At 40.4% G+C, this 15,897-nt stretch overlaps 1 protein-coding gene across 1 annotated transcript; it reads left to right on the forward strand.

The window, feature by feature from the left end:
* The first annotated feature begins 860 nt into the window (after window positions 1-860).
* On the forward strand, window positions 861-15,191 carry os9 (OS9 endoplasmic reticulum lectin). The gene is made up of 15 exons (XM_080783950.1): window positions 861-1,022; window positions 2,719-2,901; window positions 5,083-5,146; window positions 6,135-6,211; window positions 6,411-6,509; window positions 6,603-6,804; window positions 6,997-7,134; window positions 7,418-7,533; window positions 8,150-8,204; window positions 8,933-9,015; window positions 9,266-9,469; window positions 10,217-10,418; window positions 10,861-11,028; window positions 12,570-12,679; window positions 13,396-15,191. Exons 1-15 carry the CDS (start codon window positions 873-875, stop codon window positions 13,531-13,533), a joined length of 1,989 nt encoding a protein of 662 aa, XP_080640076.1. The 5' UTR covers window positions 861-872; the 3' UTR covers window positions 13,534-15,191.
* The last annotated feature ends 706 nt before the right edge of the window (window positions 15,192-15,897 follow it).

Genomic DNA, 15,897 nt, shown 5'->3' on the forward strand with positions numbered 1-15,897 from the left:
AGTAGAGTGTTTCTGTTTTAAGTATAACACCCCTTTTCTTTGAACTCTGACTCTGGGAACCCTTTTTACCCAACGAGAAACGTACACAAGAAAACCATAGCTTGCCATAGGTCCGGCCAAATTGCAGATCTACAAGCTCAAAAGGCCACAGTTTGCAGAATTACAATAGCCTACATTTCAAGCACAAACTCAATACAAAGACTGTTAACTGTGAGTGGACGACCCAATTAAGCATTACACTTGTTTACAAGAGGGTCCACCTTGTTCAATTCATCAAAACATTTAGAGACGTACAAATAGAAATAGACACTAATAGGAATTCAGAACATGGCAGCTTGGTAGACGTGACCTGATACGTTTCAAAATGCATGATGTTATGCATGTTATGAGTCATAACATAGAAGTGACCAAAGTCATAACCTATTATGACCAAATAAGTATGCACATCCATCCACTCCCACTGAACTGACCTGCTGCACTAATATGATTTGGTCAAAATGGCTTTGACACTCCTGCATTTAGGCCAATGGAAGAGCACATCGTGTGTGGAAGCATGTGTGCCACAACAACCTTCTGAGGGGCGGGCTCCTCTCAGCAGACTGGGAAACGGATACGGAAATAATGTGTTCATTCATGTATGTGCAAAGTAGAATCCTGGTGAGGGCCCTAGAGAGTCGCTCTGCGGAGCGGATCAGAGCAAAACCAAGCTTTCCACAGGTACTGCAGAAAACTAAACGGAAATTGATTGACATGTATATCAGCCAATGGGCGCGTTTTACTGCTCATGTCGTCCAATCCACGTTCACCAAGTCAGGGCTTCTGTTTTTAGCCTGTCTGTCAGCCAGGCACTCAGATGGGGCTGTGAAAGAATCATGGCTGCTCCCTTCATTAGGTGGCTAAAGAGATTCTACGTTTTCTTGTTAATATCCCCCGTCTGTGTTCCAGCCTTCTTAAATTTGGAGGAGCTAAATGAGATGAAATATGGCATCGAAATTCTTCCAGATCCAGTCATTATGGGGCAGGTGAGTGGGTGATGGCTAAGTAACAACGATAGCAATATAGCTATCGTTTGTAAATAACATATGCTAACATGAGCTCACCTTTACATTATTAACGGACGATTAATTTGATGTTTAAGAATTGGTATGGGTTGCATTATATAATGCAATCAGCACTACTGACTTCAAGGCAAAAGCATTACGACAGCTGTCACATGCTTGCTTTCAACTCTGAACTATACCTAGCCCCTCTCGGAACCCCCTGGGTCAGCCCAATCGATCTGGGTCTCAAAAATGTCAGAAACTTCAGTAGCATTGGGTTCTGACTTGTAGGGCTAAACTATACCGTACGTTGCATGTATTTTCGTTTTACTTGACTTTTAAATGGCTCCATATTAAGACAAGGCAACTTTATTTATACAGACGGTTCATACATAAGTGCTTTACAGAATAAAACTAAATGCCATCAGAGGATATAAATCATATAAGAGATACAATTAAAATAAGATAAAGGAGCATATACATTAGAACAAATACTCTCACCTAGGCTTTGGTACAAGAAATAATAAAAAGTGAGCACAGCTCATTTAAAGCCCCTGGGCAAGATAGCTGTTAGCTATCCGCAATTTGCAACTCTATAATGTATGAATCTAGAATTGCAATACCCTCCATTGACTCCCAACTCATCCAAATTGCTTTTGCGATCTGCTTGTATTAAACAACAAACTCACGAACATTGCAGCTGTAGGGAAAGCTTGAATTGTCCTCTTTTAATCTGCAAAGCGTTTGTTTAATAAAAATCCACCGTAGACATGTTATGACTTATGAGCTATACTTTCTGTCAAGAAATTCTGTGCAGGACAGGTGATTCTTTGTGTTGGAATTTGGAAGCACTGACTTGGAGTGCTTCCAAACGCCAAGACTTTAAAAAAAGAATCACCTGCACAAGAATTTCTTGACAGAAATTATCTCATAACATGTCTACGGTGGAACTTTTATGAAACAAACACTTTGCAGATTGAAAGAAGACAATTCAAGCTTTCAGCTTCAGCTGCAATGTTGGTGAGTTTGTCGTTTAATACAAGCAGATCGCAAAAGCAATTTGGATGAGTGGGGAGTCAATGGAGGGTATTGCAACTCTAGATTCATTATAAAACAAGAACTGATCAATTATGAGTTAATTACCAGTGGCTGCCTTATATCTCCAGAATTGTGCTGTGAAATGTAAATATTTTATAAAAGTTTTTTTTGTTTTAACAACAGGATCTGTCGAAATGACTGTAACTGACAGTGTAGCCTTAGCCTACTACAAATTGAACCAAAGGACCCTTTTATAACAATAAACTCTGATGAAAATACAAATGGACTGGTTGTATTTGTGCACTCTCAGGTAGCACATTCTCCAACCCATTATATGTCGCACCTCACGCACAGCTGTCGTGCGACCGTTTGGACTATGGCATTAAACGTGTCTGGTTGCTTCCCCCCCTCTATGGTTTGCGTAGAAAGGCAGCCAATCAAAACTATGCGTCAGTATGACTATATGTCTAAGTTTTTATGGCTATTCATAGACCAGTGCTTTTCACTGGTAAAAATCTAGAGTTGCAAATTGCGACTAGTTGTTAGCCATGGGAGTAAGCAATGTTAAATGCATGTTTTTAACTTTTTAACTTGGGATATATCTTATTATGAAGGTTCACAGACAAAAGTTGTGTTGCAGGCCAAGACTGAGGAGGTTGTGATGGTTTCTAACAAATACAAGCAGCTGTATGAGTGTCGACTTCCAGCCCAAGCTGTCAGATTTCACCAAGACCCAGCATCTGAAGCGGACCCACACAGTTACACTGGGCCTGGCATCCCAGAACTTCTCAGACCTATGCATAATGCTGCTTGCTTGGTGAAGGTTGGTGCTCTATTTCAGTATATTGACATGTTTACCGCTTCAACGTGAGATCCTTTTTGAAATACAGAAATGTTATTTTAGTTCATTTTATTGAACTAACTAACAGTATGTTTCTAGTTCAGCAGATGCTTGTTTTATCAAGGGTGACTTAACAAAGTGCAAGATGGCATAAAACCTAGGATCTGTCTAAACACAACATGCTATCTGAATAACATTCTTAGCATTTGTGGACAAGCACAAACTATATCTCTTAACAGCTTAATAAAGCCATCTTCTTTGACTTTGTCCTTCATAATGTCTTTGAAATCATCTCGCCAAAAATAGGCAACAAGAATGCCAAAAATAGAAGTGGTACAAGGAAGTGCTGCAGGGTGAGATTGTATTGTATTGTTCCGCTTTTTGCTTTGGCAATGTAAACGTATGTTTTCTCATGCCAATAAAGCCCTTTGAATTGAAATTGAATTGAGTGGGAGTCTGAAGAGGTGAGTTTTCAGACTGTGGCAGTGACAGTGAATCTGCAGTCAGGTGGAGGTCATTCCACAGTGAGCTTGGGAATCAGGAGGAAGCTTAGAATGTTGGTCAGGGTGGTCGTAGGGAAGGGAAGTACAGTCTGTACAGAGGTCCTGTGTTAGCTGATCTAAGTGAGTGGTAAGGGGTGTAGGGGTGCCATGCCCTTCATTACCTTGTAAGTTATCTCCAGTGTTTTGAATTTGATGTGGGCCATTAGTGAAGTAATCTCTCAAGAACAGATTCTGTGCTGCCTGATGCACTACCGAATCTGTCAGTGAGGCCATTCAGAATGTGTATACACTGTTGATAGTGGGAATGAAAACACAGGCACACGACACGAAGTGGAGGGCTGAGGCCGGGCTAAACAGGCCAACATCCTGTTATACACATTCTACTGGGGCCTGCCCCAGAGGCAAATTCAAAGGAAACAAACGGCAGAGGTTTTCTTTTTTTTGCCGATGGGTTCCCAGATTGCTAGTGAAGGGTCCACGAAATGGGGAACGTGAAAATGTAAGTTGAACACGACAAGGCATGGTGCAGCAAGGCAATTGAGTATTAAGCATGCCTGCAGACTAGGACTCGGAAGGAGAATTTCAAAATACAATCAAGCCTGGTATGATGAAGATGACTGAGGCAGTAGATGAGCAGACTCCTTGCTGAGGATGGGTCGGATCCTCTAGGGGTTCTCAAAAGCCCAGGACCCAAAAGAGAAATGTGATGTCTTCCCAGGACCCATTAGTGAAAATAGCCATTGTGAGCTTGGAGATCTGCTATTTTCACTACTTCTTATTAAAAGTGTGTTTATTTTTTATTATTATTAGATTTTTTTTAATTTATGAAAATTCTTATGTAATATGTTTTTATTTTATTTAGTAATGTTTTTTGAAAAAGGTTAAATTCATGGGCCCCAACCCACTGTTTGGTAAATGGATGTAGTACAGTGCATACATACAGGGGATCAAGTTAATTTGTTCACAGATTTTGACCTGAAAGTCAAAATTCAACCCCGCCACAACACCGTAGTGAAATTTGTTCTTCGCATTTGACACATCTCTTGGAGCAGTGGGCCATGCTCGGGAATCGTTTCATTAGTTGATTTGACCCCCCAATCCAACCCATTGATGCTGAATGCCAAGCAGGGATGCATTGGGTCCCATTTTTACAGTCTTTGATCCAGCTGGGGATCGAACCCCGACCTCCCAGTTTCAGGGTGCATACTCTAACTCTAACGAGAGAAGAGAGGTTCAAATCCAAGGTAGAACAGGACAGTTACATGTTGCAGATGTATAGGTCAGTTGACAGTGACACACTATTACAAAATTATTATATCATTCACACATGAATGTAATGTGTTGAGCTGTGTAAATTCTTTGAACCTGCAAAATGCTCCCTTATGCCAGATTTATTGCCACAGTGTTGACATGGTTTGAACAACCATGCTAAAACCACAACGACAAAACTCCTATTTGAGCAGTACAGACCCTCATTGGTTTTTTCAAACACGAAATTAACCTCATTTTGACCCGTGGGAGTTTAGGTAAGCATTGTGTAAAACTTCAAAGCTGGGAGCAGGGAGTTCACTGTATGTTGTACAATAGTCTGAAGGAAAGGTTTGGAAGATGTATAAACAATTTAAAGGAAAATACTTTTTTTAATCTGTACTTTCTGCAGACCAAGGACTGGTGGACTTACGAGTTCTGTCACGGACAGCATATCAGACAGTACCACCTTGAGGGTGAGTTATCGTACTAATAACTTATATTTTCTTTTATTAGATGAGCATAATGGACTGTTTATAGTTCGCAGTTCTGTGACTGTGATCACCCAGTGGAAATCATTACAATATTACCAGTGGACAACATTCCATTGCATTGTTGGCCCATTGTTGGCCCTTATGTGCGTTCCTCTGCCACGTGCAGACCGCATTACATTTACAGAAAAAAACCCAATGATAGAACCGCAGAATTTTTGATTAATTGTTAACTGTTACGTTTAATTGATTAATTTCTTAACGGCGATTAACATCCCTAGTCCGGTTTTGTCTGTTCCTGGACATTCAGCAGCTCTTCTGTTGTGATGGAACGGGAGTGTGCAAACAGATGCACATGTTTACACGTTTTTTAACACTGTTAAGGGTTGCCTAGGCATTCACTTTCTTCTCTTGTGTCCTTGTAATCAGGTTTACCAGATGTGTAGCCAACATGGATACATTTTAATGTAATCATGTTGCACTGATCTCAAATCTAAACAAAATAGGTCAAAATGACCTCAAGTCATGCGAGTGCTAGAACGAATCCTGGAGCATATTGTCGGAAAGTGTGCTCCATTTGGGCAGGTGTGAAGGCTCATTTGAATATAGGACGGTCTAACGCCCCTCAAAAAACACTGCAGTGTACTGTGTGCAGGATGTTTAGCGAGAGAATGGAGGCGATTGGGTTCCAGCACCTGCACACACACACACACACACACACACACACACACACACACACACACACACACACACACACACCGTAACAATAACATCCACCCCCTGCATCCACGTTGCCCTCACTTTACGACGTCCTAACTATTACTCAAAGTATAATTTTAACACTAGATTTTACTGTGTAGTTTATGAATTAAACTACACAGTAGCTCTACCAAATTACAGGTGTGAATGTGCCCTAAGACTAAATCGCCTGTCTATAAACAACACCTAAGGGCCACTCTCGTTCTTTCAACAGACACAGAGATCAAAGGGGATGTTCTCTTCCTTGGCTATTATGAATCTGAATTTGACTGGAGCAATGAAACTGCTAAGGTAAATATCCATTTATTAAAAACCCACCAGGACTATTGGAGAGAACCAGGTCTGGTCCATGAATCTTATAATGTGACCTTAAATTTAAATAATTAAATTGAAATATATTTGATTTGTTCCATTGCCTGATGCAGTATATTATAGCCTTACGGGATATTGCCAACAATCAATTTCTGTAACAAAGCCTCTCCCTGTTCAGGCCTCCAAGCAGCACAGACTGAAGCGCTACCACAGTCAGAGCTATGTAAACGGCTCAAAGTGCGACCTGAATGGAAGTCCCAGGCAGACTGAAGTCAGGGTGAGTAAATTGCACTCTTAATTTAGCTTCAAATAGCATTTCTGTTGCCTATACACCCAGACAAATTGACCCTTTCAACATTACATTTTTCAGTTTGTGTGTGAAGAAGGCTCCAGTGACTACATTGCCCGAGTGGATGAGCCTCAGTCTTGCCACTATGTGCTGACGGTCCACACAGGCCGCACCTGTCAGCACCCCTTCCTACAGCCACCCTCCACTGCTAAGCCCCAGGGTATTGTGTGCCAGCCTGCTCTTAGTGCCCAGCAGTACATGGACTACGTCAAGGCTCAAGTCTGTGAGTTGGCAGGAAATTAGTGTGTATGTCAGAGGATGCTTGGCGTTATCTGTGCTGAAATCTTTTTAGGTTGTCTATTTTTGGAAACCTGGAATTGTCTTTGTTTGCTTATGTCTTTATTTCTTCTTACATTTTCTGCTTAAATTAACCTCCTGTACCCTTTATTTCTTTCTCTCTCTAATGTATTCCCAGCGGACACTAAGCGTAAAGTAGAACAGATCTCAGAGGAATTGAAAAGTCTAGATGAGATGTTGGCTGGTAATGAAGGGGCGGACGCTACAGTAGAAGTCACAGAAGATGACCCAGACCTCATGGCGTTAGACAGAAAAGGTGATTTTTCAACTTGGTGTCCCTATTTTGGACATGTCATTACAGGCAAAATAAACGAAATTTAAACTTTGCAAAAGTAGCTACAAGCGTACACTGCATTGTGATGTTATGGCTATTTTCACATTGTGTCGCATCACACAACATGAGTTAGTAGATTGGCCATTTTAGCTATTTGTTCTTTAAAGTTTAAAAAAAGCTAATGACCCTCATAGACGTAGTACGTACTATATATATCATGTACTAATTGCATTTGAGATGATTGCATGGGTTTCTGTTGAAACAGATACTACTGTTACAAATGAGGATGCAGGACTGGAGGACACTGAGGACTCTGACTTTTGGAATGGAGTTACCAGGCCTGATGGATCAAAATCAACTGTTAAAAAACAAGGGATTCTGGTACAGAATTTTACTTTTTAATTTCTTTCTTTTATGGTTTTCTTAAGAAAGATAATGCCCATTTAATGTTATTCCTGTTGTCCTTGGTTGCTCACATTTTATATATTAATGCAAACACAAACAAAGTGTTCATGCTTTCTGATTGGTTCATAATTGTCCCATACAAGATTTATTAAATCGTAGTATCAACCCCTAGAAAACCACAAACGGACTTTATCCAGCCATATACCCTGGAAAATTAATCTAATGTAATTAATTTCTAATCAAAAATTGGCAGAGGTTGATAGGCCCGGGTTGATGATGTCTGTCAGGCAACAACTTGCTTCCTGGTTATCTACCAAAATGGAATTGGAACACACAGTATTCACAACATTCTGTTGATTGAGAGCAAAGTGTTGCTGGATAGCAGCAAGTATAGAGAGATTGGTTAGTATACTATACACAGGACACACCTTATGTGTAAATGTTAAGATTATAACTGAGTTGTTTGGTTTGACAGGGTTTAGAGTAGAATCTGTGTGTTCCATGAGACAACATCACTTTTTTCTATCTCATGTATTGGATAGTGTAGCATGAAGCTATTTCATAAGACTTAAACAATATTTTGATTTCACAGGCAAAAAAAGATGACGATGATAATTCACTTGGAGACAACGAAGTTATAGATGAAGGTAACGCATTTTTATCAGCTCCTTTTAGACAAAATATAGACCTCCTGGCAGTGAGGATTTGGAGAGATGAGAGTTGAACCATTTGCCATATTATGTATAAATTGACATGAAAGCTGTGCTATGTACCTTTCCTGTTCTACCCCAGATTTTTATTTTGAACCCAGGTCTACTGTGCAAGTGCTGCATTTATTTTACTCACCGAGCTAATTAGTACCTGCCTGCTTGCCTTGTGGAGAAATCGAATTTGGTTCTTCAGATCAAAAGTTGTGTCACACCAGAGACCGGGTTGAACCATAGATATCTAACCTAGAAATAACAGTCTACTATACAGATTGGACAAAATGACATTTTGTTTACACAAAAATCTTATATAAACAACAGGTAGCGGCAGTATTGACTGACTGTTGTTTTACTAGCTCCTTTTAGTACAGTGTGTCACAGTGCATATTTGCCCATGATGTACGTCATTCTTTGTTATGCAATAATTGATATGCAGCTGCTTTAAAACTGCGCAGGCAGAAATCAGCGCTAAGCAACTGAGAGTTTGTACACCATTTATGGACAGAAAGTCCATAATTCACAGGTTTCCCTTTCTGACAGCCACTGTTCCCCACAACCTGTTTTGTAGATTGCCAACTATGTTTCCTAGTCTTGTTCAGTATTAGATTAATGACAACTTCATACATATTTACTCTCGTTTTCTCTCCCTTGTCTGTCTCTTCTTTTAGTTGAGAAGTTCAATTTTAAAATCATCACAGATCCAGCAGACTTGATGAAATTTGTCCAACACCTCAAAGAAAGCAACAGAAAGGTAAAGTTCTACCCATTAAGGACGGAACCCCTTTTTGTAACTATACCCTTCAGGACGGGAACCCCTTTTGGGGTAGTTATTGCTATGTACAGTAGAGCAATATAATTATTTTTTAATAAATATTTGAAGGTTTTCAGAAAACTTATATCAGGATTTAGATGGCGTTTTTAGAATCGAACTCAGTCCTAAATGGCTACAGTTCCTCTGATTTATTTCATTTCTAAATGTTATATCTTTTATTTGGTCTTAGAAAACACAAAACCAAGCTAAAAGTGAAGGAGAAAGGCAAAAGGCTGATGGGATAAAGGACAAGCACAGTGAGGAAGAGAAGGATGAAGATCAACGCTTGCTACAAGAGTTTGAAGATGAAATGGCTGACATCTCAGTGCCCTCTGAGAAGATTGAGGAAATAAAGGAGGAAATGCAGAAGGAGTTTGACAACATCATCAATGAGGTGTGCAGCTGTTTTCATCCCTGCTATCAAAGTCCCTATTTCCACCGGTCGATCAGATGTTCACCCGTCCATCTGTACAATATTTTTTAAGAATTTTGCGCGTGTGATTAAGAAAAGTTATACCGAAATGGTAACCTGACTTTGCCAGATGGGGGCGGTATTGGGTAACCATGTTCCCCAACACAGCAACCATCTGGGATCTCTCAGGGAGTTGAGCTAACACCGAACAGCTCCTGTACTGAACCAATCAGCGTGAGCTAAAGGCGGGATATGTGCGAAACCGGATGTGAAGCTATATAGACACGTCAATATGATTGGTTGTGTTTGCACGCCCACACGGTGATAGACAGACAGTCCCATCCAATCATCTACCAAGTATCTTGAAAAAAATGAACAGCCCCGTCATCGAATTGCCTCCCGAGATCCCAGATCCCAATAAGCTGTGAAACAAACTTGTGTAGCAAGCTTCTTGGATCTGGCAGCGTCAGGTTACCGAAAGGGATGCATGTAGAAAGAAGTAACGGTACTTTTGCTTTGGATCGATATCCTTATGAAAGTAAATTGTCGACCTCTTTCTTTGCACATTCCAGTCCAACTGCACATTCCAGTCCAACTGCACATTCCAGTCCAACTGACACCATTTACTTTTACTGCCTTGAAATCCATATAATGTAAAGTAAGTAATGATGGTATAATGTTTGTTTTTACTGTATAATGAACGTTTTGGTTTGCACCTCTGCTATCTAGGCCCAGCAGGAGTTGGAGACAGAGGGACTGAAAGGAGAGTTTGATCGTACTCAGGCCACACAGACACTGGAGACCACTCTGGACAAACTGCTCGACCAGTTGGAGGACAAAGAAGTCCAAGACCCAGAACAGCAAATGGGAGGAGGTCCGAGAGCCAGCGACCCGACCAGGGGAAGCCCTAGCTTGGCTCCGCAACAGCCAGGTACAAGGCCAGCGTGCCTGGACAGTCTTTCACCATGCATGTGTATGTACTGTACATCTCCATTTTGTCTGATGTCACACTTCATATTTATCAGCGTGTGAATGTTTGTCATTTATTTTCTTTATTTCACATCAAGCAAGCAATCCAGCAAGGATTTTTAGATCCACAATTGACAGATACACACAGCTCAAACTCGTATGAACGGAGCAGAATCCAGAGAGGGATGCATTTTTTAATTCCTTTATTTAGTGAGTTATCTCTGCCTCTGCTGCCTTCTGTGCATCTGTGGGATAGTGTCATAGTGTTTTGATTTGTTATTCATCACAACAATTGAACACATTGGAACACACATTCTTGACTCTCACCTCCTCCATCGTGCTGCCCTGCAGTACATATGAGGTGACCTGTGCTATTTGTCCCCCTTTTGTCTTCGTCACCCCAGACCAAGTGGACGATGACCATGTTAAGATCAAAATTACTAAGTATAAGACGGGCGGCAGCTCTGATGGGGAGGTCAAAGTTGAGGAGATGGGAGAAGGCGACCCGCAGTGGCAGCACATAAAGGACGTGGTAAAAGAGCAGCTAGAGAAGGCAGGACTGAAGGCCGAAGGTAGGAAAGGGGAGTGCACCAAAAGCACACAGCCTGTCTCTTTTCCATCTGTTCTCTTTTATACTGTATACCTACTTCTCTTTCCATCTTTGTCCAGTGTATGACCGTCCTGTTCAGGCTTTGGAGGGCTTCCTAGCTATTGGGAGACTAATATGCCTCTTCTGTTATAATGCTGAATTAACCACATTAACCCTGGTGCAAAAATGGTTGTGAGTTTTATGCAGATGGAGTTTCTTCTGCAAGAGGCTAGCTGCATACTGTATGAGACGGGTCTGTGTGTGTGTGTGTGTGTGTGTGTGTGTGTGTGTGTGTGTGTGTGTGTGTGTGCCTGTCTGGAACTTTTTTGAGGTATAGATGGGCCATTTTCTCTGTGCAATGCCGTCATATGACATAGTATAAAATAGGGCTTATTAAGGTAAAGAAAGCAGCCCTGCACAATATACTTTGCTAGGCATAATACGTTGTGTATATTCTTTCCCCATAAAACGGTTCAATAAAACCATATTGTACACATAAACAAACTCTGGGGGTTTGGAGGTTGGCGCAAAGCTGCGAACATCCTCGTGCTTTGATTTTCCAGTGACACCCTCTCCAGGTCAACAGTGCAGTCTGGTGTGGGTGGGGGCCAGAGACAATAAATCCAAAAATCCCTGCCCATACGACAGAGATATCTATGTCCACACACAAACGCAGAAACGCATTGAACACAGGATAAAATTTGATTTTATATTTACACTTATCATATTTTTTAATGAAGGAATATGTAGCGCATTTTAAAAGCCACCTAAATTGTGAGTGGAAGTATATGTTTCTTTCATTGTCTGTGAGCATGTCACAGTGTGAGTAAATCTCCAGATCCCGACTCTCGACTTTTCTCTCCAAAATGATAGACACTTAACTACCATTGCTCTGGTGACTTGGCAGTTGGCACAGAAATGAATAGCAGAGTCAGACCTATAGAAGTGTCCACAACCAGTTGTGAGCTTGTAGAGTGGCTATATTTACTGATTGCCAGTAGGTCATTTAAATTCAAAATGCTAAATTTGGACTGCAAATTATAAATGTATCGTATTTTTTTCAGAGCAGTATAGTGGCTGAACAATATATTCACACCATACTTGCTTTATTAGTGAAAAAATGGAAACCGCACAGAAGTACAGAGAACACTTGGGCTAAAGGGATAACACAAAAAAGTCCTGTAGTCCTGTGACTTTCCATTGTGATCCTATGAATTCAATTAATCTGGCCTAAACCCTAAAGGGTGATTCTTACTTACAATGCCAGTGGCATCCATTAAAAACAGCTGATCTAGCAGCTACGTGTGTTGTGAGACCCAAGTGTAGTATAAATCAGTCATGATATATCAGCTTATCTCTGCCAAAATGCACAAGAAAATGTATTTCATCCCTGTTGTCTCTTGTCTGTCATGTTCATCAGCTCTTGTGTTTACATGTTTTTGCATCATGATTGTTGCTTTTGTGTGATCCTGAGTGTCATTTACTCTTGTGTGTTACTAATTGGGTGTCCTGTTGTGTTCCTAGGTAAAATTGAGGTGAAGATCTTAACGCGAAAGAATGCAGAGGAGGCGGGGGACCAATGGCTGACTGAAGAAGATACTAAATCCTTCAGGGAGCTGCTCATAAATCTACTGGTAAGTTAAATTGACTGTTACCCAAGATTACCTGTTCATGCTTTGACCAAATCATAATAATTTAAGTGCTCTGTATATTGCTGTTGTTGCAGTTTTAAGTGTTAAGTGTTAAGTGTTGTATGTTTGCCAACTGTCTGTGAAATTTGTTTAATGTATAATTGTTTTTATACATTTTGTAATCTGTGGACCCCCCCCCCCCCTTGAAAATGAGATGGTACATCTCAAGGGGTTATTTCATTTTTTCCATTTATAATTCTGTATATTAAATTGGTTGAATCATAGTACCGCAATTACACTTGTAGTGTCAGTATCAGCAAGCATTTTCTTGGTGAAATTCAACATTCAACATTTATTTGTTATCGCTTGTACAAATTATGAAGCCATAGGCTCCAGGCTGTAACAGAAAGAGCCAATTCCAGTTAAACATGTTTCAGTACGGTCCTCTTTTGTGTGTCTTATGGGTCATGGGTGGGTGTCATGTGTGGGTGAATCTGCCCTACTTCACTTTTACACACAAAAAAGAAGAAGAGCACTCTCGTAGAAACGTAAAAAGCCTTTAATAAAGTGGCTACTGCATTCGCAAGAATTAAAATTCACCTACGCATTGTGGCACAACTGCCTTCATCAGGGTGACTGAGTCACTTTTACACACTCGGTACTCTGCTTGTTTTGGAAGTAATCATTTGAGATGTTCATTGTTTCTCCTTACCCCTCAGACTGGAGGCACAGAAGAAGTTTACAAGGAGGAAAAGAGGCAAAAGGAACTGGAGAATAACTATAGGTTTGTGTGGGGAGAGTCACAAGAGGAGCCTCCACCATCTAGCACCTCTGACTCGGATGATGTAGACATCTGAGCTGTCACTCACATGTTGTGATGGTAAACCAGACTCCTATGGAGACCAGTAGGCAGGGAGAGTGTCATCCGCCCTACAGTGCTTACTATTAAACCTGACGGACGATATCCTGTGTCTACATTCAGAAAATGTGTCTGTTCCTCAGTAGGCACCACTTGTATGTTGCACGACATCCCAGCTGTAGCCCAACAGCAGTATGAAGTTCTGCGTTTTCCTCTCCGATGGGATAATGACATTGATGGATATCGGTAGCTATAAAGCTGACCATGACGTTTTTTGTTTGTTTGTTTTTTTGGCAACAACACTGTAAACGTAGTTGTATAACGTCCTGCATTTTTGTTATGCGTCTCTGCAGGGAAGCAACCAGAGGAAATCGTATGTGACTCAAGTGAACAAGTGATATGTTGCAAAGGGTACTCCGTTTTCTCTCACCCCTCTGAAAAGTGATTTTAATGTCAAAAGGCAAAACCTCAAGAGGGGCACAGATGTACATTCATGATTTTGTTCTTGTAAAGCTTTTTGATAATGCACTGTTTGCTGATAAAAAAAAGAAAGGAAAACATCAGTAAGCACAAATCTTTTCAATTGTAGATCATATTAGTAATTCTACACTTTATACTGTGGCACTTTACATTTTTAGAAGCACCTCAGAAATGGAATTTTATGCATTAATTTGCTGGCAGAAATCATTTACTTTTAGTTCTATTCCATATGGTAAAAGGGATTCAAAATGCAACAAGAGTTTAGGATGTGTAGTCTGTAAGTCTGCTAAACGTTTTTGTCTGATAAGATGGCTGATTCACCTTGTGGCTGTACATTTACTAGCAAATGTCAAGTGTCAATCAAATGCAGTCAACCAAATGAAAGATTCCACAAAATCCTTTCCAACGATTATTCAGAAGTGTACCACAAGGGCTGAATTTGTATAGTTTGTGAATAATTGTAGTTTAATGGATATTAATCTGTAAATAATTTGCTTGAATATAAAATTTACTTGACATGTTGGATATTACCACAAATCAAGAGTGGCTTGAGTTATTGAGTGAGGTTGTCAAAATTTGCCACCAATTTTGGACCAATCTAGCCTGATTATCTGACTGATTTGCTGTGTTCTGTGATTTGTTTTGTCACTTGAGTAGCAAAGTGACAAAACTAATCACGGAACGCAGTGAATCAGGCTGGAAACCAGGCAAAGGCAGTCCACTCATTGAGTGAGCAGAGTCTATGGTCTTGAGCCAGGCTAGGACCAATCCATACTGCACAAATATATAAAGTAATATTTGCTTGATAACTGTCAAAACTTTTTGGGAATCCAGTTAAACAATCCCAAAAGGAAGAATGATCAAAGAATTATTGAGCATTTTTTTAGGGATGCACCAAAAGGGTAATTCTTGGCCGAAACCCAATATCGAATATAGGATGGAAACAGTTGGCCGAAAACCGAATAGCGAATATCCGAATATGATTATTATTATATTTCTTTCCTACCATTGCTGTCATGGCCGTACCTTAAAGCTACCTGATTTATGGCAAAATAAATGGTTATGGCAAAACTTAACTTAAATAATAATCACTATTATAGGTCCATAAAACATTTATTCAGCTCTTTTGAATGCATTAATTGCATATACTATTCAGTGATATATTTTCTGCAAGCAATGAGTAAAAAAAAGATTTAGTCTCTAACACATCTAGGGGCCACAATCTGCATTCAGATGCAGATTGTGGCCCCTAGATGTGTTAGAGACTAAATCGGAAGTAGACCGGCAAATCAACCAATGACAAAGCTTCTAGGAAAATCTTTGAACGCAGATTGCGGCCCCTAGATGTGTCACAGAGACTACATTTATTTTGGGAGCCTTTTGCCCATTGCTGGCTGTCTAAATAAAAATAAAAAGTCATTACAATTTTCACATTATTGCTTATAGCAGCTTTAATGAATGAATGGTACTAGTATTTGTTAATTATTGCTTACACCATAGATTGGTTTGAATTAAAAATGCATATTTGTTTTTCCAACATTGTAACTGTCCATTTCTATCTCTATGGCACATCCGCTACCACCAAGTTATGTACCCTATGGATGTACCAACCACTCCATTGAACAGCAATGTGTGTCCCTTTGTATGCGTGTGTGTTTACCAGTACCAACACTACAACAGGTGACAAAGTGGCACTGTTGAGCTTCACGCTGTGCACGGGTGCATGATAGGAAGCTGAGTTTTTAACAGCCATTACGTGATTTATGATTTTGGGTGTGACAGTACAGTAGATCGGGACTCCCACACGGTAACTCTTGTCATTTCTCAACCGTTTCGGACATGGGGTAGCTCGCCGGAACCAGGCTGGCACCCTGGCCGTGTT

This window comes from Protomyctophum bolini (assembly GCF_963924005.1).
Source record: "Protomyctophum bolini genome assembly, chromosome: 2".
NCBI classification, from domain to species: domain Eukaryota; kingdom Metazoa; phylum Chordata; class Actinopteri; order Myctophiformes; family Myctophidae; genus Protomyctophum; species Protomyctophum bolini.

Excerpts from the sequence above, each read along its gene's own strand:
- os9 (XM_080783950.1), top strand. The coding sequence starts at position 873 with ATGGCTGCTCCCTTCATTAGGTGGCTAAAGAGATTCTACGTTTTCTTG. Across the intron at positions 6,510-6,602 it reads CCAGGCAGACTGAAGTCAGG|TTTGTGTGTGAAGAAGGCTC; the intron begins GTGAGTAAATTG and ends TACATTTTTCAG. Across the intron at positions 12,680-13,395 it reads AGCTGCTCATAAATCTACTG|ACTGGAGGCACAGAAGAAGT; the intron begins GTAAGTTAAATT and ends CTTACCCCTCAG.